This window comes from Maylandia zebra, linkage group LG4 (genome assembly GCF_041146795.1).
Source record: "Maylandia zebra isolate NMK-2024a linkage group LG4, Mzebra_GT3a, whole genome shotgun sequence".
Taxonomy (NCBI): Eukaryota; Metazoa; Chordata; class Actinopteri; order Cichliformes; family Cichlidae; genus Maylandia; species Maylandia zebra.
Genome location: NC_135170.1, coordinates 19,654,748 through 19,679,330, shown reverse-complemented (window position 1 = coordinate 19,679,330; position 24,583 = coordinate 19,654,748). Strand labels below are relative to the sequence as shown.

Genomic DNA, 24,583 nt, shown 5'->3' with positions numbered 1-24,583 from the left:
TACATACTCATTAAAAGTGAATCTCTGTCCAAAAATGCACTCAGTTTACTTTTTACTCACTATGAGCATCATTCATTATTCTCCCCCAGTAATTAAGGTTAGGATGTGTATTTTTTTCTATTCCAATCCATTCATCTTTTGCAGCATTTAAATAAACTTTATCAGATTTGATGGTTTTGTTACAGACTTTTCAAAATTTGGGGATTAAATTGTGTTAAAATGTACAGTAACAAAAACAGTGATGTTGTGTTTTGTGACGAGGATCCAGGCACAGAGAGACTTGATGAATTTAAGAATCTTATGATTTAATAAAGAAATTTGCAGACTTGCACAAAGATGGTAAAATTATGATGACTGATAACAGAGACGAAGACAACAGATGACGAGGACAGGGAGGAACAGGGGTTTAAATGCACCAAGGAGGCAGTCATAGAGAACTTGGGACAACTGGAGACATTTAAGGATGCAGGGACTGACAGAGACAGGGAAGACGTGTAAAGTTTATTTTGCCTGGTTGAGCAGCTCTCTGGGTGCTCAGCACCCCCAAAGCTCTAATCCTAGAATCGCACCTGATCTGAGCAGTGTCGTCGTTGAGCATCAGTGAGTGGGCATCAGCTCTAAACACTCATCGTGAACACTGAAGAAGAGTTTCACGACAGAGCCATGTGGGCACCTCGCTCACAGCTTTGAGCCACTCATCCAATGTGCCAGTTACGCGCTCGTTCGCTCCCTCTCAGTAGGGGAGACCGGGGATAGTTGTAACATTTTTGACATTTCTGTCTGTAAATTGAAGCTCTTTTAAGGTAGTGGATTCAAAATGTAATGCAAAGTATTTACATGTCTCTGCTATTAAATAGTGCAGTTATTTTCTCTGCAGCACAATTACCCATTGCATGGTATGGTCTCAAACACGAAGAGTGAAATGTTACAATTAACCCCATAGTCTGGGTTAGTTGTAACATATCCTGGGGTGAAATGTAACACAATGAAATAAGGGTACTAACAAAACATTAACATGTAATCTTTGTTTATTCAACACATGAATGCACTTACATCCATTTATGTAGCTGTGTGTGTGTGACAGAATGCAGAAATCTAGCTTTTGAACATATTCCAACCCCCCAAAAAAGACAAATTATGGAATTTTCTGCAACTGAATATTTCATTAATTTTGGTTGGTCTTCCTTGAGTTTGGCCTCATTGGCTCAGTGGGCATTATAACCTACAACTCTTGCACCAATTTTGAACATAACAATGAAGCTGAAAAAATGTAGTTGTTCACCAGCATCGCAATTCCATTACTTTTTATCATGGCTTACCTTGGTGTGGTTTGCAAAGTGCTTCAGAAAGATGAGGAAATCTGTTTCTTGGACCCATCCTGACTTATTTCCACTACCAGTACTTCCTACTGGTCCATCTCTGACACAGTGGTCTGCATAATGTATGTGTGGGAACACAAACAGTGGAGGAATTGTGTTGCCAATGGCATTACCGCATATACAAAGTGACCAGTGAACCTCTCTCTGCTGATGTCACTGCCCCAACTTGTTTAATATAAGTTAAAGTAATAGTGTGGTAAGTTGTAACATCTGCATTATTGTTACAACTAACCCAGACTGTTGCTGTTACAACTGACCCAGACTCCTATAGCCATGAACTCGCTAACATTACAGCCAACGGCTAAAACATTAGCACTAAAGACCTACACAGAATATATCCCCATAGACATTCAAATAACATCATTTAAGTTTGATGAGTTTAACTGCAAAGCAGATAATGCTATTAGAAATTGAAATAAAGTAGAAAAACTTACTTTTTGGCATACAAATGACTTTTTTTCATGTTAAATTGTCTGTGTTTGACAAAATGTGCTGATTTTTCACATGTGATAGCAGAACTGAATTGGGCATGCACAGGATGAATCACATCATTTGAAACTTAGCCCTGATTGGAGAAATTGGAAGTGTTACAACTGACCCACGTTACAACTATCCCCGGTCTCCCCTACAAGTAAATTACTCACATAGAAGCAACTACTACAACCACGAGGTACACAAAGCACCCTTTTTCGGTGTTAGATCTTTGTACAGTTCCAACAATTTCTCACAGACTGCTCTCGTTAACACGATCTGCATGAAGTACGTAGTTATATCTTTTCCCAAATCCATATGAAGCCTCCTACCCGTCTTTCCTACCCACTTTTTCTTAATCTCAATGAGGTTTCTGTGAAGGAAGGGAGTTTAGGAAAGGAGGCAAGAGGAACCCCGAGACTGCGTGGATGCAGGTAGAAGCTCATTAGTGTTTGAGTGGACTCAGGTGTGCGGGGTACGCTGACGAGGCTGATTGGTTGAAGCTTAAAACGCTCCTCGTGTCAGCCTAGAGCGCTGTCTCGTGGGTCAGACAGGAGCGCTCGCGGTCCGAAGCTGGTTGCCTCGTTTTGTTTTCTTTATGGAGCCTTTACATTTTTGGGTTGACCTCCTCGTTGGGCTCTTCCTGTCGGGACTCTGCGTTCAGTCATCTTTAGTTTTCCCGCCGCCACCGCTTCATGCTTTCTTCCAGAGGGCTCCGCGTTCGTGGAGCCACAGCCACACTCACAGCGCGCACCAGGAGCAAAAAGAACGGGAGCACGTGAACACCGTTGGCGTGATCTGCCACCCGGACTCTCTGGAGGTCGTGATCAAGGCAGACATGTTTGCTATTGGAGCTCCTGTTAACAGCGACGACCTCCGCCTTGGAGTGGAGGGCAGCGACGACTGCAGAGCCGCAGCGGCCTCTGAGGATGAGTACAGGATCCACGCTGGCCTCGCGGACTGCGGCACCAAACACATGGTAACTAATCTGTGCTGCAGCTTATACACGTATTAAATCTTACATCGTCTACTTATAAACACACCTGCTCTCCACAGATGACTGAAGGATGTCTAGTCTACACAAACCTCCTCATTTACGCTCCTGTGGCCTCTCCTCATGGCGTAATCCGAATGGAGGAGGCTGTGATTCCAATTGAGTGCCATTATGAAAGGTCTGTATTCCCATTTATTTATTTTTAATAAAGTACACCTTCAAAGATTATCAATATATTCTTCACTCTTTTAAAAACGTGCTTTGTATTTTAGGAAGTACAGTTTGTCCAGCTCTCCACTCCAGCCTGCCTGGATCCCCTTCACATCTAGGCAGACCACAGAGGAACGCTTGGAGTTTGACCTGAAGCTGATGACAGGTGAGTTGACTTCCATCACTGACTTCTTGGCCTTGATTTTATGCTCACCGCTCTGCTCTCTGTGCAGACGACTGGCAGCACGAGCGTGGGGTTAATGTGTTTTACCTCGGCGAGCCCATCAGCATCGAGGCCTCAGTCAGAGTTGGACATCACGCGGGACTCCGGGTGTTCATGAACAGCTGTGTGGCCACTCTTCACCCAGACGTGAACACTCAACCCAGATACAGTTTTATTGAAAATGGGTAAGCACACAAAGGCCTGGATTTGGACTACGTTAGAGTGGATTTTAAGCCTGAGCAGGAGTTGCAAAGTAATGAGGGGCTAAAGTGATGAGCCATTTAGGGAGTGTAACTGTTGATGATGAAGATGGTGTAAAGGCTGGCTAGAATGGTTTGAGTTATGGAGACTTGAGGTTAAAGTTTCTACAGTCATTGTAAGTTAAGTGTAGTTTATCTGACTCTCACATTACCCTAAAATCTTGTTTAGGTGCTTGGTTGACTCAAGGCTTCCAGGGTCGAGGGCCTTCTTCCTACCCAGGGCACAAGACGAAAAGCTCCACTTGGTGATCGATGCCTTTAGGTTCCACAATGCCGACAACGGGGAGGTGAGAATGTATTGTGGCAGTAAGTCGTACTCTTGCAGATGTGCTTTCTTTATCTTCCTGACAAATTCTCTTGTTAGGTCTACATCACATGCCATCTGACTGCTGTCCCAGTGAATGATGCAGAATCCACAAATAAAGCATGCACCTTCATAAATGAAAGGTGTGTCTGAAAGTGTCCAACAGATGATTGAAAGTCAATGCATGTGGGACTGACTAAAACGTGCCAATGATTCTCTTCAGATGGCGGTCAGCTGATGGGAACGACTACCTCTGTGGGCAGTGTCAAAGCCAGAATGAAGTCGTCCAGCCCCGCAGTAAGCCCATCAGCCAAGGGAGATTTGGTCCCCGTGGGTTTGGGAAACCAGTGGAACCTGAACCACTGAGGACTAATCAGGGTAGAGTTTCCAGTCTGTCCATTGTAGCTGCTGTTTAGTTTTGTGCATGCTGGTCACCACTAGATGTCAGCATTAACCCAGTTTTGTGCTCGAAAGTCTGATGGTGTCCTATTTTCTTTTGGGAAGTGTGGGAACATGAAGCTAAACTAGGACCAGTGAAGGTCTTGCACTCACAGAAGAGCAGGCCTCTACCTGTGGAGAAGCTGCCTGTGGGTCTCAATAAAATCGGCGGGCCTGTGTATGGCAGCCAGTGGAGAAGTGGAATACATAAACTTGGTAACCAGAAGGGCAACAGTAATTACTCATTTTTAGTCTGGTTTTGTTATAAGTGAAACTTCTTAAAATAATAGATTTGGAGAAAGGACTGCTTCCTGACTTGTCTGCACCAGACTTTGATGAGACTGATGGCAAAAGTGAAATGGCTGGAAAAGGTAAACTAGGGTCTTGTCAAGTCTTTTAAAATTTGAACAGTGATAATGTGGGGTTCTCTTTCCTCCAATTACAGGTGGGGAAGAAGATGCTCCTGAGTCTAAAGTGAACCTTGAAGAATCCTCTCTGGACAACAGCACCACTGCAGCTCCCCATGTCAACACCACCTCAGAGTTTGAAGTGGAGGAGACCATGCTGTCTAATGCAACTGCTATAGAGTCTGACCCTAAGAAATAAACTTAACTATACATTGTACTCTGCTCTGACTAATCTGTTCTGTCACAGTTACACAATCTTGCAAATGGACTGCAACAAGGCACATTTCTTTGGAAACACGGGGTCACTGGTCAAGATGAGACTTTTGGAAGGAGATCATGATGTAGAGTAGCAGGCAACATGGAGAAACCTTAGATTATGGGAGACTGCTGCACTTAACATGTTGCTGGTTCTAACTCCTATAGCTGTGGGAAGAACTGACGAGTGCACTTGCATTTTGATACTGGACTTGTCTTCTAACATGAGGTTGGGAGATGGTGCTGGTCTGTCTTGAATGAGGGTTGTATATGGAAGGAGATCCAGTTTTGAGTCTGACTTGCAGCTCATCAATAACACCAACAATGCACAGGTGGATGGCAGGATTATATTAAATATGGAGCTGTCAGGCAGGAGGAAGAAAACACAAGTTCTGGGATGTAGTGAAGGACAGAGCAAAATGGCAGCACTAACATGAGATTTTTAGTGATGATTGGAAACAATACTTATGTATTATATACTGCTGGGGGGGAAGAGATCAAGGAACATTTTTTAAAAAATTTAGATCAGATTTGAAATATTCAAGCTGAATCTGAAATGTGCTGTTTGTCCATCAATAAAATGACTCGTCAGCAGACATAATCAACCCTTTGAGGGCCAGCATCAAAGTCAAGGCAATACATAAAACATCGATCTGTAGAATAATCAAACTGCTTCATGCAGTGCCAACGTCTAATAGTACAAAATGGCTGAATTAAGACATGATTCAGTTTAATCTGCAGTAACTGAGCTGGTCTCCTGAGACATGCTCTGTCATGCCTGATTCCAGCACTGGAGGAAACTAGATTGCTCACTGGTAGAGGAATTTCATTTAGGAACTTATTTCTCTACTTACAAGACAATCAGATGGGGTGTTGGGTGGACAACTGTGAATGTGTCATCATGGCCAACATTTCTGCTGCTCCCAATAATCTCTATATGAACATTTTGGTGGCTGATCAAAGTTGCATGAGTGTCTTTGCAACATGAGTGACATCAGTTCACTGTGAAAACAAAACATAAGTTCAGAACCCTTGGCATTAATGTCATCGCCCTCTTTTCTTTTCGTTATTTTGTTATTGTTTTTATCGTTAACTCGGTTTTCCTGGGTCTTTTTACGTATGTTATGAATAAATCTTCTTTTTTTCGGTACCGGTGTTAGTTTTATTTTGTTGTATTTATCCGCGACACCTTAAACGCCGGTCCGTGAAAATATTGTCAGGCACAAACCGGTCCGTGGCGCGAAAAAGGTTGGAGACCGCTGCCTTAGAGGGAATATTGACAGGAGCGTTTAAACCTTTAATAGCTTCAAAATCTTTCCCACTTAAGTCCGTCCTTGATATGAAAGCATATTGGCGATAACAGCTCCTTCAGCCTGTCTGGCTCTTTTCATTATGTTTATATTATAACCTACATATATCTGAGAATAAGGATGACCTCTGCTGTAGTTCCTGTTTCCTGCCGCTATAAAAGATAACATTTAACTCATTATCTTGTTCAAAGAGGAGAGCATGCACTTCGGCATAGCCTCTTATTGGCTGACCTGAGACAGATGTTGATTCAGGGTTTTTATTCTGTAGGAAATAAACCATTTAAGTGACAAAAAATAATAATAATTTGATTTAGTAGCTCCATAAAATACAGCAAACATCTAGGCCTGCATTGTTGGCACCTCCCCTGGATTTTAAAATGTCTTGAATTGAGGTACAGATCACCAGACACCCCATCCTAGCTGGGCTTTATGTTTGACACCCCTGATCTACAGCGACTGTAAAGCTTTACAGCTTGGAGATGCTTCATGAGGAATGTTGTAAAGCTTATAGTTAGAAGAGGCTTAATCCTGTAACATTATGTTGACAGTTTCAGATGCCGTGCGTTGTGACACCCTGAGGTCTGAGGACTTTGATGATTTTTTCCAGTAAGTTTGAAAAGAGCAAACACCTGGAAAACAAACTTCTCCTCCCTTATGGTGTCATGGTGCAGTTGTAACGGGTGTCTTAAAAAAATAATTTATATTTCACCAAAGATCCATCCTGTAGTGTTATTTTGCTTTGTCAGTTTTGGTTATGAATATGTGTTTATTTATATATATTTATTTTCTGTATTTATTTTTTGGGAGCTTTTATTTGGTTTGTGTGACCTTTGACCTTTGATGCATTTTGTCTCACAGTTTTGTCAGATGTTTTAGTGTGAATTGTTGTTTCTCTGTCGAGTACAGCACTTTATTGCAGCATGCTAATTAGCCGATCTCAGGTTAGGGCACAGGAGCATGCAGGTGGTTTCTCATGTGGTCCGCTATTCTTCTCTCTCCCCTGAAGGTGTGCGTGCAGAAGCCCACCTTCAGATTTGATTTATTTTTCTTTTGAACAGGTATGTGAGCTCCCTCTTTTATTTTTGTGTCATGTGTAGGACCTACTGGTTATATCTTTTAGTTGTTTGTAATTCATGTTCACTGCTTCAACTTATTGTTAAATATATGTAACTAAAAATATGTAAAATTGCCACTGGTAAATGGGGTCTCCCTAGAGCTTAATTTTGTTGTTGATGAGGAAATGTCACAATTCAGTGCATTTTAATTTCTTATATATGTTTAAAGATGTGTTCGAGTATTTTAATAGATCAATTTGTTATTGTGTTGCACCTCAGTCGCCTAGAGGCCCCGCTGAGGAGAGGTGTGCATGCAGAAGCCCAGTAAGATGAAGTTGCTGTACGGATTTATTTTTATTTTGAACAGTCGCCTTGACGCACCGCTGAGGAGAGTTATGGGAGAATAAATCCGCCCCAGCTGCCAAATTGAGAGTTGACTCCTCTGGTCATTCGCACAGCACAACGCAGAGAACACGGCGATCGGAGTTTCAGGCCAGACCAGCTACACAGTGTTAAAGGTGGATTAATATAACATAGAAGAGAAGCACTGTAAGTCCTTAAAAGTGTTTTAAAGTGTTAACTTCTGTTAAAGTGTTGACTTCTGACTCGTTGGTTCAACACACACATTCATTGCTTTCTTTGTGTCTCACACATTTCTTGAAACAAATAGACTCAGTGAGCCTGCTGCTGGAGGCAAATAAAGTTTAATCAACCCTGCTGACACGATCTCTAGAAGGCTGAATTATTCTAATACACCTCTCACCCTACAGTCGACATGTCCATATTGAAACTTTGGACATAAAATGGTCTTTTACGTGACTGCTAAACTAGAAACCCTTAAATCCATGATGGTGTTGCTCTTTAATAGCCTCATCCAAATATTTGGAATATCAAACTTCCTCTTCACGACTAGCAGAGCTTGTTTCTCTGGTTTCATTTACAAGAAAAGCAAAACATAAAAGGAGCTACGACTGTCCTCACACAACAACAGCAGCAGACTTACACAGGTACGTTCTCTCATTTCCTGGTGGATTCATTTTTGCTTACTTTCACTCACATGACTTTACCCTCGTCTCTAATGCAGCATTTATTTTATATTTAAAGATACAGTGAAGTGGGTTTAACATGGAGTGGATTACACTGCACTTAGTCTGCCTTCTCTTAAATTACAAACATACTCATTCACATGAAAAATGATCTATAAGTCTGCAATATTACAGTTTTGACAAACGTAATCAGTTTAACTTTCTGACACAGGGAGAGGTGAGTATCATGAAACCTGTTTGTTGTCGTGTCGCACGCACTGCTTTAGATACTGGACTCGTTTCTGAGCCACACCTGACAACATAAATAAAATTCTGGTTTAAAAGCAGTGTAATGAATAAAATAAAAGCATGTTTGGTCATGGCTATAAAATATGCTTCACTTCTTTGTTAAAGAATTACTTAGTTTGCTTTGTTTAATTAATCCTCTGTAAACTGAGTGTTGAGCGATCCTTCCCTGTTATTTATCTGAAGCTGACAGGAGGCTTCAGCCAACAAGTTACAGATACAAGTTATTAGTGTGATTTTCTCTCTTTATGTCACAAAGTTAAAGCTGTTTGAGAAAACAACATTTCTCACTAACAAGCCTCTCTTAACACCCTCTTAATTAAAAGTAAACTCTAATATTAAAAAAGTAACTTTTGATTTCAACTGAAGAAAACAACATTTTAAAAAGCAATTGCATGAACAGTAAAAACAGTGACTTCTTAAATCTCCACAGGATGAAGATGTTTGGAACAATGATGAGCTGCTGTGTGGCTCTCCTCCTGACCTTCAGCTCTGTGTCAGCTGTAAGACGAAAGCTCAACTCAATCACTCATCTGAGGTCAGTAGGCTTTGGCCAGTCTGTGCCTGAGCAGAGCCTCTGGTTGCTCCGCTGGTTTGCCAGTGAAATTGACATTGACATAAACGATGACATAAGTCTGATCTTTGACCCAAATAGTTTTGATTATGGCTCACATCATTATCGCAACGATGAACAGCTGTTAGACCCACTGCCGTGGGGATATCACTATATATATATATATATATATATATATATATATATATATATATATATATATATATATATATATATGTATATATATATATATATATATATATATATATATATATATATATATATATATATGTATATATATATGTATATATATATATATATATATAGTGATATCTATAAAAAACACCCAGCACGCCCCTGCGGGCGGTTTATCCTTCAAGCTCGGGTCCTCTACCAGAGGCCTGGGAGCTTGAGGGTCCTGCACAGTATCTTAGCTGTTCCCAGGACTGCGCTCTTCTGGACAGAGATCTCCGATGTTGTTCCCGGGATCTGCTGGAGCCACTCGCCTAGCTTGGGAGTCACCGCACCTAGTGCTCCGATTACCACGGGGACCACCGTTACCTTCACCCTCCACATCCTCTCGAGCTCTTCTCTGAGCCCTTGGTATTTCTCCAGCTTCTCGTGTTCCTTCTTCCTGATATTGCTGTCATTCGGAACCGCTACATCGATCACTACGGCCGTCTTCTTCTGTTTGTCTACCACCACTATGTCCGGTTGGTTAGCCACCACCATTTTGTCCGTCTGTATCTGGAAGTCCCACAGGATCTTAGCTCGGTCATTCTCCACCACCCTTGGGGGCATCTCCCATTTTGACCTCGGGACTTCCAGGTTATACTCGGCACAGATGTTCCTGTACACTATGCCGGCCACTTGGTTATGGCGTTCCATGTATGCCTTGCCTGCTAGCATCTTGCACCCTGCTGTTATGTGCTGGATTGTCTCTGGGGCATCTTTACACAGCCTGCACCTGGGGTCTTGCCTGGTGTGATAGACCCCAGCCTCTATGGATCTTGTACTCAGAGCTTGTTCTTGTGCTGCCATGATTAGTGTCTCTGTGCTGTCTTTCAGTCCAGCTTTGTCCAGCCACTGGTAGGATTTCTGGATATCAGCCACCTCCTCTATCTGCCGGTGGTACATACCGTGCAGGGGCCTGTCCTTCCATGATGGTTCCTCGTCTCCCTCCTCTTTCTTGGGTTTCTGCTGCCTGAGGTATTCACTGAGCACTCGGTCAGTTGGGGCCATCTTCCCAATGTATTCTTGGATGTTCGTTGTCTCATCCTGGACTGTGGTGCTGACACTCACCAGTCCCCGGCCCCCTTCCTTCCGCTTAGCGTACAGCCTCAGGGTGCTGGACTTGGGGTGAAACCCTCCATGCATGGTAAGGAGCTTTCTTGTCTTTATGTCAGTGGCTTCTATCTCCTCCTTTGGCCAGCCCATTACCCCAGCAGGGTACCTGATCACGGGCAGGGCATAGGTGTTGATGGCCCGGATCTTGTTCTTACCATTCAGCTGACTCCTCAGGACTTGCCTGACCCTCTGCAGGTACTTGGTGGTTGCAGCTTTTCTAGCGGCCTCTTCATGGTTCCCATTCGCCTGTGGGATCCCCAAGTACTTGTAACTGTCCTCTATGTCTGCAATGTTGCCTTCTGGTAGTTCAATCCCCTCAGTTCTGACTACCTTCCCTCTCTTTGTTACCATCCGACTACACTTCTCCAGTCCGAACGACATTCCAATGTCATTGCTGTATAGCCTGGTAGTGTGGATCAGTGAATCGATGTCTCGTTCACTCTTGGCATACAGCTTGATGTCATCCATGTACAGGAGGTGGCTGACAACTGCTCCGTTCCGTAGTCGGTATCCGTAGCCAGTCTTGTTAATGATCTCACATGAAGAATGTTGTAAAGCTTAGAGTTAGATGATATTTAATCCTGTAACATTATTTTGTCAGTTTCAGATGCTGTGCTTCGTGACGCCCTGACTCTGAGCTCTTTGATGATTTTATTTCCACAATGTAAGCAAAGAGCAAACACCTTGAAAACAGACTTCTCCTCCAGTAAGGTGTCACGCTCCAGTATTAAAAGTGTACTAATATAACTAAAGAGAGAAGTACTGTAATCCTAAACAAAGTTCTACAGGGTCACTCACTGCTAAAGTGTTGACTTCTGACTCACTGGTCGACTGCACACATTCATTCATTAAAATACTTTTATGCCAACATTTACATGGTTTTCTTTGTGTTTCACAGACTTTTAGTACAAATCAAATAAAAAATAAAACTCAATTTCAGTTACAGTTTGAGATAATGAAACTAAAAGTTTGAGTTGTAACTAGAGATGGCACGATACCACTTTTTTATGTCCGATACCGATATCATAAATTTGGATATCGGCCGATACCGATATGAATCCGATATAGTGTCTTTTTTAATCAATAAAACTGTTTTTTTAATATCTTGCTGCATTTGGTATAAGTTCAAACTCAAGTTTAAAAACCAAAAAACACTAAAGCTAGTCTGTTATACCTGTATGCAAAAAATACACTGCACCCAAAATATTTCACGGTTCAGCAATACTGATCAATCTAATAAACTTAAACTTACTGCATCCTCCCTATTCTGGTATTTTAAAGAGTAAGCAACCTAACCAATAGGGCTGCAAACTCCCAGCAAAAAAAAAAAAAAAAAAATAGGGAACCAGCTCATGATGCTTAATCGATGTAATCAACTTTAATTTGATGCAGTGTGAAAAAAATGCACAGAAATCAATTATTAATAATTAAATAGATTCAACATCTTTCTTCAACAGAATTGCAGACTGCACAGATGGTACCTTCCCAAAGGATAAAGTACTATAGCTTACTAGGTTATATTCGACTTAATAGTCACTATATACAGTAATGGACTTCTATACATTTTACATCAAATTAAAACTTTGGGTGTAAGATTCAGATAATTATTTATTAAAAACTAGACATTCTAAATGAGAATAAGAAAGAAAATTATGTCTTTGTGCCCCCTTTTCCCTGTTAATGCCCTATCGGCCCCCCTGGCTAAACTTTGCTAGATCCGCCCCTGCACAGTTACCAGCCGTCAGTTACGTAGAAAAGGATCCTGGTGTAGAAAGTAATATTAAATAAATTCTAACTACAGCTTATCAAGGTTAAATGTGCTGCTGTTGTTCAGCCGCTGGTTTCCTCTTTCTGGTGCAAAGTGAGCCAAAAACAAAGAAGAGAGACAGACTCGCGACAGAAAAGCCATCAGCTGATCATTGATCAGTTTCACGATTGAAGTAGCAGCAGGAGAGGGAGGGAGAGAGAGGCAGTCGCCCCATATATCGGTTGTTAAGCTTAAGGCTGGAATGCTTTACAAACATTCAGAGATGAACTACTATCGGATAGTTGTAACATTTTTGACATTTCTGTCTGTAAATTGGAGCTCGTTTAAGGTAGTGGATTCAAAATGTGATGCAAAGTATTTACATGTCTCTGCTATTAAATAGTGCAGCTATTTTCTCTGCAGCACAATTACCCATTGCATGGTATGGTCTCAAACACGAAGAGTGAAATGTTACAATTAACCCCCTAGTCTGGGTTAGTTGTAACATATCCTGGGGTGAAATGTAACACAATGAAATAAGGGTACTAACAAAACATTAACATGTAATCTTTGTTTATTCAACACATGAATGCACTTAGAGCCATTTACACTGAACAAAAATATAAACGCAACACTTTTGTTTTTGCTCCCATTCCCCATGGGATGGACGTAGAGACCTAAAATTCATTCCAGATACACAATATAACCATCCCTCCCAAACAGTGGTCACAAATCAGTCCAAATGTGTGGTAGTGGGCACATCTGCTATATTGAGATAATCCATCCCACCTCACAGGTGTGCCACATCAGGATGCTGATCTGACATCATGAGTAGTGCACAGGTGTACCTCAGACTGCCCACAACAAAAGGCCACCCTGGAATGTGCAGTTTTTTGCGCTATTGGGGGTCTGGGGACCCAGAACCGGTCAGTATCTGGTGTGACCACCATTTGCCTCATGCAGTGCAACACATCGTCGCATGGAGTCTATCAGATTGTCAATTGTGGCCTGTGGAATGTTGGTCCACTCCACTTCAATGGCTGTGCGAGGTTGTTGGATACTCGTGGGAACTGGTACACGCTGTCGTATTCGCCGGTCAAGCACATCCCGAACATGCTCAATGGGTGACATGTCCGGTGAGTATGCTGGCCATGCAAGAACTGGGACATTCTCAGCTGCCATCTGCCCTGAACAATGTGAACCATGATTCATCCGTGAAGCGCACACCTCTCCAACGTGCCAGACGCCATCGAATGTGAGCATTTGCCCACACAAGTCTGTTACGGCGACGAGCTGGAGTCAGGTCAAGACCCCGATGAGGACGACGGGCATGCAGTTGAGCGTCCCTGAGACGGTTTCTGACAGTTTGTGCAGAAATTGTTTGGTTGTGCAAACCAATTGTTCCAGCAGCTGTCTGGGTGGCTGGTCTCAGACGATCTTGGAGGTGAACCTGCTGGATGTGGAGGTCCTGGGCTGGTGTGGTTACACGAGGCCTGCGGTTGTGAGGCCGGTTGGATGTGCTGCCATATTCTCTGAAACGCCTGTGGAGACGGCTTATGGTTGAGAAATGAACATTCAATGCACGGGTGACAGATCTGGTTGACATTCCTGCTGTCAGCATGCCAATTGCACGCTCCCTCATTGCTTGTGGTATCTGTGGCATTTTGCTGTGAGACAAAACTGCACATTCCAGGGTGGCCTTTTGTTGTGGGCAGTCTGAGGTACACCTGTGCACTACTCATGATGTCAGATCAGCATCCTGATGTGGCACACCTGTGAGGTGGGATGGATTATCTCAATATAGCAGATGTGCCCACTACCACACATTTGGACTGATTTGTGACCACTGTTTGGGAGGGATGGTAATATTGTGTATCTGGAATGAATTTTAGGTCTCTACGTCCATCCCATGGGGAATGGGAGCAAAAACAAAAGTGTTGCGTTTATATTTTTGTTCAGTGTATGTTTCACATATTATAGCCCAACAAGTTTATAGCAGTTTAAATACGAGCAATCAGTTTTTGGCAAATACCGGAAATCAGTTTTTGGCAGACAATCACTTTTTGGCACAACATTTGGTAACGAGGCTCCAAATGCTGAACCAGACCCACCCCACAGCCGCTCTATCACGTGATGCACACTGCTCCCACGTTCTACGGTTATGAGCCGAGTTATGCCATGTCGCAAGTTTTGTGAGGTGCTTTTCTTCTTGGATCGGATTACATTTTTTATTTCTCTCCTATATCCGATCCAGTAATTTAGGTCAGTATCGGACTGATCGGTCCATCTCTAGTTGTAACACAATCACATCTTTCTATGTAGGGATCTCAAAGTTTGTTAATATAATGACAGTAACTATAGAACGCCTTTAAATAAGGAAACTTGAATGACCAAACAAATCATACAAGAAAACACTGCCACTGAATAAATGTGTACACTATTTAAAATTCATTTGTAACCAGCTCCTATATTAAACAATACTGCAACCTCTCACCCTACAGTCGGGCAGACACGCCCATATTCAAACTTTGGCCATAAACTTGCTCATAAAATGATCAATAATTTGCTTTCACGTGACTGCTAAACTAGAAACCCTTAAATCCATGATGGCGTTGCTCTTTAGTAGCCTCATCTAAATATCTGGATTGTCAACCTTCATCTTCGCCACTAGCGGAGCTTATTGCTCTGGTTTCATTTACCAGGAAAGCAAAACTTAAAGGGAGTTACGACTGTCCTCACACAAACAACAGCAGACTTACAAAGGTAAGTTTCCTGGTGGATTCCTTTTCACTTACTCACATGATTTTGCCCTAAAGCAGAATTTTTTTTTCTATATTTAAAGATACAATGAAGTGGCCACTTGGGACATGAGAGAAAAAAATAAGATGAACTTTTGCGAGATCGCAAAACTATTGTGAGGATAAGTAGTACTTTTAATAAACTTATAAGATAAACGTTTAAGATGTTTTCAGGCATGAATGTAGCTGTGTTACCTTCAAATATCTGATCGGTTCATCAAGACATATTTGCGCATATTTGTAAAAGTGTTCGTTTTTGGAGAAGTCTGTTACCCACCAGCTCGAAGCTGAGGTCGAGCATCGGGAGTGCGCTCCCGATGTGCCGGGAGTGCGGGGGGAACACCGCACTCCCGGCACATCGTGCCTCGACCTCCTTGTTTTGTTTTTAAACTTGATATAAAAAGTTAAATACATTCAAATAATTTGTAATTAGTACAAATATTAATAGTTTTCATAGCCTTTTTATTAAGTAATTCACGAATCAATTTTATGTAAGATACAGTATCATTGTAGTAGTGTTTAAAATTAGGCTTTTGGCTACTGTATTTGCATTTGTGAAAATAAAAATTAGCTAAGAGACAACTAACAAGTTTATTATGGCGACAACTGCGTCACTCACCCTGCAGACACGTCCATGTTTAAACTTTGGACCTAAACCTGCTCATACAATTATCAATAATCCGCTTTTACGTGACTGTTAAACTAGAAACACTTAAATCCATGATGATGTTGCTCTCATCAAAATGGCTGGATCATCAAGCTTCATCTTATCAACTAGCAGAACTTGTTGGTCTGGTTCTATTTACAAGAACAGCAAAGCATACAGGGAGCTACGACTGTCCTCATACGAACAGCAGCAGCAGACTTACACAGGTTCTCTCATTTTCTTTATTTTCACTCACATGACTTTACCCTCTTTTCTAATGCTCCATTTATTCTACCAATGACAAAATATTTAAAGATACGATGAAATGGATTGTACTTTGTCCACTTTCTCTTAAATTGGAAGCATACTCATTCAAGTGCAAAATGATCTAGTTTTGATGTTATTAGTTTAACTTTCTGACACATGGAGAGGTGAGTATCATGAAACCACCTGACAACATAAATAAATAAAATTATGGGTTAACAGAAGTGTAATGGCTAAGTGGGAAAAAATAAAAAGATGAATGAAAAAGCACTCAAATATGTAGTTGTTTCAATTTGCTAATGGCTATAAAATATGCATCACTTCTTTGTTAAAGAATTACTTGGTTTGCTTTGTTTAATTAATCCTCTGACAACTTATTGTTGAGCGATCCTTCCCTGTTTATCTGAAGCTGACAGGAGGCTTCAAGTTACCGATACAAGTTATTAGTGTGATTTTCTCTCTTTATGTCACAAAGTTAAAGCTGTTTGAGAAAACAACTTTTCTTAATAAAAAGCCTCTCGTAACAGTTAATCAAAAAACTAACTTTTGATTTCAGTTGAAGAAAGCAAAATTTTAAAATGCAATTCGAACCCATAATAGATGGTATAAACCAGAGAGGAGAAAAACAAGTAAAACCTGTTTCAGAGTTTGTGTGGCTGAATGACTATCAAATTATAAACTAGGAGTACATTTAAAGTTGTCTTAATCATGATTATCCTATTAATCACATTATGCAGTCATCACATAATCGTTTCACTTGGTCATGAATCACATAATGAATGTCAGAATATAAAGTATGCATGAACAATAACAACAACAACTTCTTAAATCTCTCCAGGATGAAGATGTTTGGAAGAATGATGAGCTGCTGTGTGGCTCTCCTCCTGACCTTCAGCTCTGTGTCAGCTGTAAGAAAGCTCAACTCAATCACTCATCTGAGGTCAGTAGGCTCTGACACATCTGCCCAAGAGGACTGCCTCCGGTTCCTCCACTGGTTTGCCAATGAAATTGACATCAACACAAATGATGACATAAGTCTGACCTTTGGCCCAAACCATCGTGATTATGGCTCACATCAATATCGCAACGATGAAGAGCTGTTAGAGCCACTGCCGAGGGGATACCGATACTACAGTCTTGGTAATATCCATCGAGAAGGATCGTTGCAACTTCCACCTCAGGTCATCCAATCGGAGCAAGAGGACGGTAACAGGGCTCGAATCATAATCAGAGTCAGGGAGCAGAATGTGAGACGGCGAACTTCACGTATAATAGACCAAGTCTATATCACACAGCATTATGAGGCAGCTGGATATCATTGGACAGCGTATGATCCACAACATACATATGGGATCACTACTAGCCTCTTAAGAGCGATCAGGAGGTTTTCCATGGACAGTGATGACATCAATTTACTGATGTCTCTCAGAAACCGCTATAGAAGCAACGCTGATGACTCCCAGCTATCAGAGATAAGAAACACGTGGGGACACCTCGCTTGTCTGGGACTGTTGTTGTTTATTGTGATCCAGTAGAAAAAATTCCTCTCACGAATAAAACACACGTCAGCATGATGTGCTCCATAGCACACAGAGTCGTCAAAACGATGCTTTTGCCTTTTCAGAAAGGTACTCTAATTTGGAGGACAACACCTGTGTTTATTGTTTCATCTGTCTTGTTGTGCTTCTTGCTTCAGTCTTTTTTGGTCTTGTGTATCTGTCATAGTCATCTAAATATTAAATCAACTAAACTCAATGTCAATGTAACTGGGCCATGAATTACATATTGTTGTAATTACACAAAATGTGTTGTAGACCACATATTTTATTTTCCAGTTTATACCTGACTTTTAGGACCTTCAAGCCTGTAGTTATGTTCTTTATCAGTTAGAGCCCCTCCTCATTGTTCTTCTTCTTTGGTGCAACCCTATAAATACAGTGTACCCCTTTGGCCTCTCCCGTTTTCTACAATTTGCCTGTGAGAAAGCTTGGTGTGATTTATTTCCAGACACTGTACAACACACATATAATGTATATTTATCCACCCTGATGTTTCTGATTGTGATTTTAGTTCAGTTATTGTCATCATTGTGCCTGTTTTTGTTAGATGCAATAAATGTGTAGTATGTGTGTGCCATAAATGTGTTTTGGGCACCGTTAACACTAACATGAATATATAATTCTGGCTAGCTTGTGTGGAAAATACATTATTAGATAAGAGGGCTTTTATTAGTAACATGTTAATCTAGAAGCTATTGAACGCGCAGAGCCTTAAAAAAGCATTTTGCTTGTAACTTGTAGATGTGCCTGCTTAGCTACAGTTAAGGACAGGATGTGCTCCGGTCGGGTACGAAAAGAATAGAACGACAGGAAATATCTGCAGTCTAAGACGACTGAAAATAGTTCTTTAATACAGATATAGGAAGTGTCTAAAGGTCACTAACTGTAATAGGCGTATGATACGATATGATATGATATGTTTTTGCTTATGCATTAAGAGGCTGAACCTGATATACAAAAACAGTCTGATGTGTTTTTTAGTTGAGATCTATGCAGACGGTGACGTTGTGTGCTTCTCCCACACGTGTGTTTAATACATCAGTTTTTTGAATCTACTTGGTTGGTGTATTGGTGGTTTTGTTCTCAACCCCACATCAAAGAATCGTAACACTTGGAAGATGTGATGGGTTGAGCTAACCCTCTTCCCCACTGTTTGTATTTGGTCGTAGGAGCTGGAGCGGTCACGTTATTTACTTGGAGGTCTTTCTTTCTTTTACCTTTCTTTGTCAGACACAACGCAGGAACACACCGGTTACATCAACGCAGATTAAATTGAGCTTTTCGTTTTTGATGTATTGCCACTTACTGCAAAACGCTTAGTAAACTGTGTTACATCGTTCATCTTCTTCGTCATGTCCTGCCAGGGTTTTTCTTCCCTTAGTCATTTAGCCCCTGCAGTCTTTTTCCTGGTATTTTCCCCGAATCACTGAAAACTTCGGTTATGAAGCTCCTTGTGAAAAAGAGAGAAATTGACGTATTTTAACATTATAACACAGTACAATAATTATTGGCTTTATTATTGGTCTATTTATTCTTCAGATTGTTGAAAAAGTAGATATTAACCAAATTAGTGAGTACTTGAATATTAATAGCTACCATGAAATCTTCCAATCAGGCTTTCATCAATGTCACAGCACAGAAGCTGCTCTCATGAAAGGTGTGAAATTATATTTGGTGTACTGGTATTGTTAGTTCTTAAAACAGTATTCAATACTGTTGATCATAATATGGCATTATCATCTTACAGGAATCCTTCTTAGACATAGAAGGTGGGGATTGTTTACATTTTGTCTCTATTGACAAAGCTGATTCATGGATTTATGTATTGGTTGACTACTGCACTTCTTTTCTTGCAGTAGAGCGCGTCATGTTGTCTTAAAATCACAGCATCTCGTATTTCATGATATTTCCTAAAACGTGTTTATTCATCACATGTTGAATTTTGTGTGGGATAAAAGAGAAACAAGTTACAACCACTTATACCTAAAACTGCAGGGGTATAGTAGGTATACGTAGTAAAAAGTTGTACAAACTGTCAGTGATCAACACATGATCAGCAGGAGCTGAAGAAGTTGTCAGAATATTACAGTGAAGTGGTGTTTGCTTGCTTGGACTGAAAACCTGAAACACTCAGATGCCTGTGCCGCATTTTCCTATTAAAACTGCCAAGAAACAACAAGAAACAACAAGAAAGTGTGAAGTTTACTTAGAGTAAAAAGTTTACAAGTTCAATAACAGTTTGTGAATCAGTGTGGCTCGTTTGAGGAGAATGCACAATTACTCTGATGGATAAATGACACGTGTTGATTGAGAGTCTATTTCACTGATGAGTTTGTTACTATTATCCATCGCTCGCTCTGTTTTCACTGACTGGGAAATAGAGACCGGGGTGACTAGACATGACACGTGGGACACGGGAACAGAAACTAAACACAAAGATGAAAATAGAGGGAGGGAGAACTAAGATTGCTGAGAGCTTGAAAAATAAGAATAACCAAAACCAAGAGCAACAGTAATCAAAGAATATTAAACCAAAAACACAAACACTGGATCATGAGACCCATTTCCATGACAACTATGACAGATAAGAAACATGTGGGGTGACTGGTCCTGATTCAGGACAGAGAAGAGACTTCATTGGTTGCTGTGCTGGCACACTCGCACCTGACCCAACATCAGGCCCAGAAAATGGGCAGATTCACTTAAGTTGCAGCTCGTTACCTGTTTCAAAGGGATCCAGTGTTGTTTTTTACACATATATAACTTGGCTGCATAAATAACTGGAAGCTGAAACTACAATATAGAGAATCAGCCCAATTAAAAAGCCCTGCAATTACATATACTCAAGGTTATGTTTTTATTGTAAATGAAAGGAAATAATCAGGAAATGAGTGTTTAGCAGTCATAATAAGAGCTGACTGAATTCTTTAAATACTAAGTAAAACGGCTTCAAAGCTTCCTTTGTAACCTTCTTAACTAGAACATAGTCTGGTAAGTAGATGTGGGAATCAACAGACACCCCACAATACGACTTTCAAAACACAGAGATGTGATGATTGAAGAAGCATAGACTCATTGTGGGCATTACAGTAAGTGCATCAAAGGGTTTTTGTGCAGTGTATGACTAATATTTAATCAAAATGATAGCTGGAAGACAATCAGTATCGGGTGCATGTGGAGTGTTTGAAGTTCTGCCATAAAATATCTTAGTTTGATAAATGATGACAATAAAAAAAGGGTTGAGTTGTAACACAATCACATCTTTCTACATATGAATGATCTCAAAAGTTTTATAGTATGATGGTAACTATAGAACAACATTAAATGGGTTAAATAAAACCTGAATTACCAAACAAATCGTACAAGAAAACACTGCCATTAAAAACATCTACACTCTATTTAAAATTTATTCATAAGCTTCGACATTGGAGACTCTACTACATCTCTGACCCTGGACTCTTTTGCTGGCTCATTCTTACTTTCATTTAGGTTCAAGTTCTACAAATGCTTTCTGCACATTTAGACTGTTACGACCCCCTCTGCTAGAGGCCAGGGGGAGAGTAACAGCTCTTACACAGGAATCTAACAGAAACAGGGATTGTATTACCAATTGTATAACTGAAAACCATGAGGGCTGCGCACAGCAAGCCACTGGGCAACATTACATACACACACAAAGGGCATTTTAGATAAGTAAATGAGGCTTGAGGAAGGGAGGAAGAGTAACTCACTACGACAAACCCTACTCAGCTAACCTCGGCTTTGCACACACAGTTTAACTAGTAGGCATTCACAGCGAGCCGAAAAGGCAGACTGCGCTCTCTGTAAAGCAGGGAGAGTGGGATCACTGGTGACGTCTGAAACCTCGCATATTACAGAATGTAACACCTGCATATGTGTAAAAAAAAACAAGAAAAAAGGCTTTGATTTTGCCACCCTACTTGATTTCTCCATTTGCCACCCTAAGAAAGTTTCTCTAGATCTGCCCCCTTTTGGTGTCATAATAAGAGCTGACTGAATTCTCTAAATACTAAGTATTCAAACTTTCAAAGCTTCATTTCTAACCTTCTTTATTAGAAGACACTCTGGTAAGTAGATGTGTAACTGTTGATGATGAAGATGGTGTAAAGGCTGGCTAGAATGGTTTAAGTTATGCAGACTTGAGGTTTATTAAAGTTTCTACAGTCAATGTAAGTTAAGTGTAGTTTATCTGACTCTCACATTACCCTAAAATCTTGTTTAGGTGCTTGGTTGATTCAAGGCTTCCAGGGTCGAGGGCCTTCTTCCTACCCAGGGCACAAGACGAAAAGCTCCACTTGGTGATCGATGCCTTTAGGTTCCACAATGCTGACAAAGGGGAGGTGAGAATGTATTGTGGCAGTAAGTCGTACTCTTGCAGATGTGCTTTCTTTGTCTTCCTGACAAATTCTCTTGTTAGGTCTACATCACATGCCATCTGACTGCTGTCCCAGTGAATGATGCAGAATCCACAAATAAAGCATGCACCTTCATAAATGAAAGGTGTGTCTGAAAGTGTCCAACAGATGATTGAAAGTCAATGCATGTGGGACTGACTAAAACGTGCCAATGATTCTCTTCAGGTGGCGGTCAGCTGATGGGAACGACTACCTCTGTGGGCAGTGTCAAAGCCAGAATGAAGTCGTCCAGCCCCGCAGTAAGCCCATCAGCCAAGGGAGATTTGGTCCCCGTGGGTTTGGGAAACCAGTGGAACCTGAACCACTGAGGACTAATCAGGGTAGAGTTTCCAGTCTGTCCATTGTAGCTGCTGTTTAGTTTTGTGCATGCTGGTCACCACTAGATGTCAGCATTAACCCAGTTTTGTGCTCGAAAGTCTGATGGTGTCCTATTTTCTTTTGGGAAGTGTGGGAACATGAAGCTAAACTAGGACCAGTGAAGGTCTTGCACTCACAGAAGAGCAGGCCTCTACCTGTGGAGAAGCTGCCTGTGGGTCTCAATAAAATCGGCGGGCCTGTGTATGGCAGCCAGTGGAGAAGTGGAATACATAAACTTGGTAACCAGAAGGGCAACAGTAATTACTAATTTTTAGTCTGGTTTTGTAATAAGTGAAACTTCTTAAAATAATAGATTTGGAGAAAGGACTGCTTCCTGACTTGTCTGCACCAGACTTTGATGAGACTGATGGCAAAAGTGAAATGGCTGGAAAAGGTAAACTAAGGTCTTGTCAAGTCTTTTAAAATTTGAACAGTGATAATGTGGGGTTCTCTTTCCTCCAATTACAGGTGGGGAAGAAGATGCTCCTGAGTCTAAAGTGAACCTTGAAGAATCCTCTCTGGACAACAGCACCACTGCAGCTCCCCATGTCAACACCACCTCAGAGTTTGAAGTGGAGGAGACCATGCTGTCTAATGCAACTGCTATAGAGTCTGACCCTAAGAAATAAACTTAACTATACATTGTACTCTGATCTGACTAATCTGTTCTGTCACAGTTACACAATCTTGCAAATGGACTGCAACAAGGCACATTTCTTTGGAAACACGGGGTCACTGGTCAAGATGAGACTTTTGGAAGGAGATCATGATGTAGAGTAGCAGGCAACATGGAGAAACCTTAGATTATGGGAGACTGCTGCACTTAACATGTTGCTGGTTCTAACTCCTATAGCTGTGGGAAGAACTGACGAGTGCACTTGCATTTTGATACTGGACTTGTCTTCTAACATGAGGTTGTGAGATGGTGCTGGTCTGTCTTGAATGAGGGTTGTATATGGAAGGAGATCCAGTTTTGAGTCTGACTTGCAGCTCATCAATAACACCAACAATGCACAGGTGGATGGCAGGATTATATTAAATATGGAGCTGTCAGGCAGGAGGAAGAAAACACAAGTTCTGGGATGTAGTGAAGGACGGAGCAAAATGGCAGCACTTAAAGCTAAATCTGAAATGTGCTGTTTATCCATCAATAAAATGACTCGTCAGCAGACATAATCAACCCTTTGAGTGCCAGCATCAAAGTCAAGGCAATGCATAAAACATCGATCTGAAGAATAATCAAACTGCTTCATGCAGTGCCAACGTCCAATAGTAGAAAAAGGCTGAATTAAGACATGATTCAGTTTAATCTGCAGTAACTGAGCTGGTCTCTGAGACATGCTGTCTGTCATGCCTGATTCCAGCACTGGAGGAAACTAGATTGCTCACTGTGGTAAATGAATTTCATTTAGGAACTTATTTCTCTACTTACAAGACAATCAGGTGGGGTGTTGGGTGGACAAATGTGAATGTGTCATCATGGCCAACATTTCTGCTGCTCCCAATAATCTCTCTATATGAACATTTTGGTGGCTGACCAAAGTTGCATGAGTGTCTTTGCAACATGAGTGACATCAGTTCACTGTGAAAACAAAACATAAGTTCAGAACCCTTGGCATTAATGTCATCGCCCTCTTTTCTTTTCGTTATTTTGTTATTGTTTTTATCGTTAACTCGGTTTTCCTGGGTCTTTTTACGTATGTTATGAATAAATCTTCTTTTTTTCGGTACCGGTGTTAGTTTTATTTTGTTGTATTTATCCGCGACACCTTAAACGCCGGTCCGTGAAAATATTGTCGGGCACAAACCGGTCCGTGGCGCGAAAAAGGTTGGAGACCGCTGCCTTAGAGGGAACATTGACAGGAGCGTTTAAACCTTTAATAGCTTCAAAATCTTTCCCACTTAAATCCGTCTTTGATATGAAAGCATATTGGCGATAACAGCTCCTTCAGCCTGTCTGGCTCTTTTCATTATGTTTATATTATAACCTACATATATCTGAGAATAAGGATGACCTCTGCTGTAGTTCCTGTTTCCTGCCACTATAAAAGATAACATTTAACTCATTATCTTGTTCAAAGAGGAGAGCATGCACTTTGGCATAGCCTCTTATTGGCTGACCTGAGACAGATGTTGATTCAGGGTTTTTATTCTGTAGGAAATAAACCATTTAAGTGACAAAAAATAATAATAATTTGATTTAGTAGCTCCATAAAATACAGCAAACATCTAGGCCTGC

At 41.1% G+C, this 24,583-nt stretch overlaps 1 protein-coding gene and 2 long non-coding RNA genes across 4 annotated transcripts; all 3 read left to right on the top strand.

The window, feature by feature from the left end:
* The first annotated feature begins 2,371 nt into the window (after positions 1 to 2,371).
* On the top strand, positions 2,372 to 22,991 carry LOC101466359 (zona pellucida sperm-binding protein 3). Of its 2 annotated transcripts, none has more exons than XM_076883122.1 (10): positions 2,372 to 2,829; positions 2,907 to 3,022; positions 3,117 to 3,220; positions 3,288 to 3,462; positions 21,795 to 21,912; positions 21,990 to 22,072; positions 22,153 to 22,307; positions 22,434 to 22,583; positions 22,658 to 22,738; positions 22,813 to 22,991. In XM_076883122.1, the coding sequence occupies exons 1-10, from the start codon at positions 2,449 to 2,451 to the stop codon at positions 22,971 to 22,973; spliced, it is 1,524 nt and encodes a 507-aa protein (XP_076739237.1). In that variant the 5' UTR covers positions 2,372 to 2,448; the 3' UTR covers positions 22,974 to 22,991. The 2 variants fall into 2 exon arrangements, with proteins under 2 accessions (XP_076739237.1, XP_004558485.3); XM_004558428.4 differs by lacking the exons at positions 21,795 to 21,912; positions 21,990 to 22,072; positions 22,153 to 22,307; ... (1 more) ...; positions 22,658 to 22,738; positions 22,813 to 22,991 and adding exons at positions 3,707 to 3,824; positions 3,902 to 3,984; positions 4,065 to 4,219; ... (1 more) ...; positions 4,570 to 4,650; positions 4,725 to 4,903.
* LOC105941072 (uncharacterized) lies at positions 8,225 to 11,405 on the top strand. The gene is made up of 3 exons (XR_013098500.1): positions 8,225 to 8,313; positions 9,071 to 9,175; positions 11,139 to 11,405. It is a non-coding gene; the product is annotated as an uncharacterized LOC105941072 (long non-coding RNA).
* LOC143418362 (uncharacterized) lies at positions 14,443 to 18,606 on the top strand. Its single transcript, XR_013098336.1, has 2 exons — positions 14,443 to 15,047; positions 16,831 to 18,606. It is a non-coding gene; the product is annotated as an uncharacterized LOC143418362 (long non-coding RNA).
* Positions 22,992 to 24,583: the final 1,592 nt, after the last annotated feature.

Bases quoted from the DNA above. Each gene is read 5' to 3' on its own strand.
- LOC101466359 (XM_076883122.1), top strand. From the start codon at position 2,449: ATGGAGCCTTTACATTTTTGGGTTGACCTCCTCGTTGGGCTCTTCCTG. The intron at 3,221-3,287 runs GTGAGTTGACTT...CTCTCTGTGCAG, and splicing joins TGACCTGAAGCTGATGACAG to ACGACTGGCAGCACGAGCGT. The intron at 22,308-22,433 runs GTAGAGTTTCCA...TCTTTTGGGAAG, and splicing joins ACCACTGAGGACTAATCAGG to TGTGGGAACATGAAGCTAAA.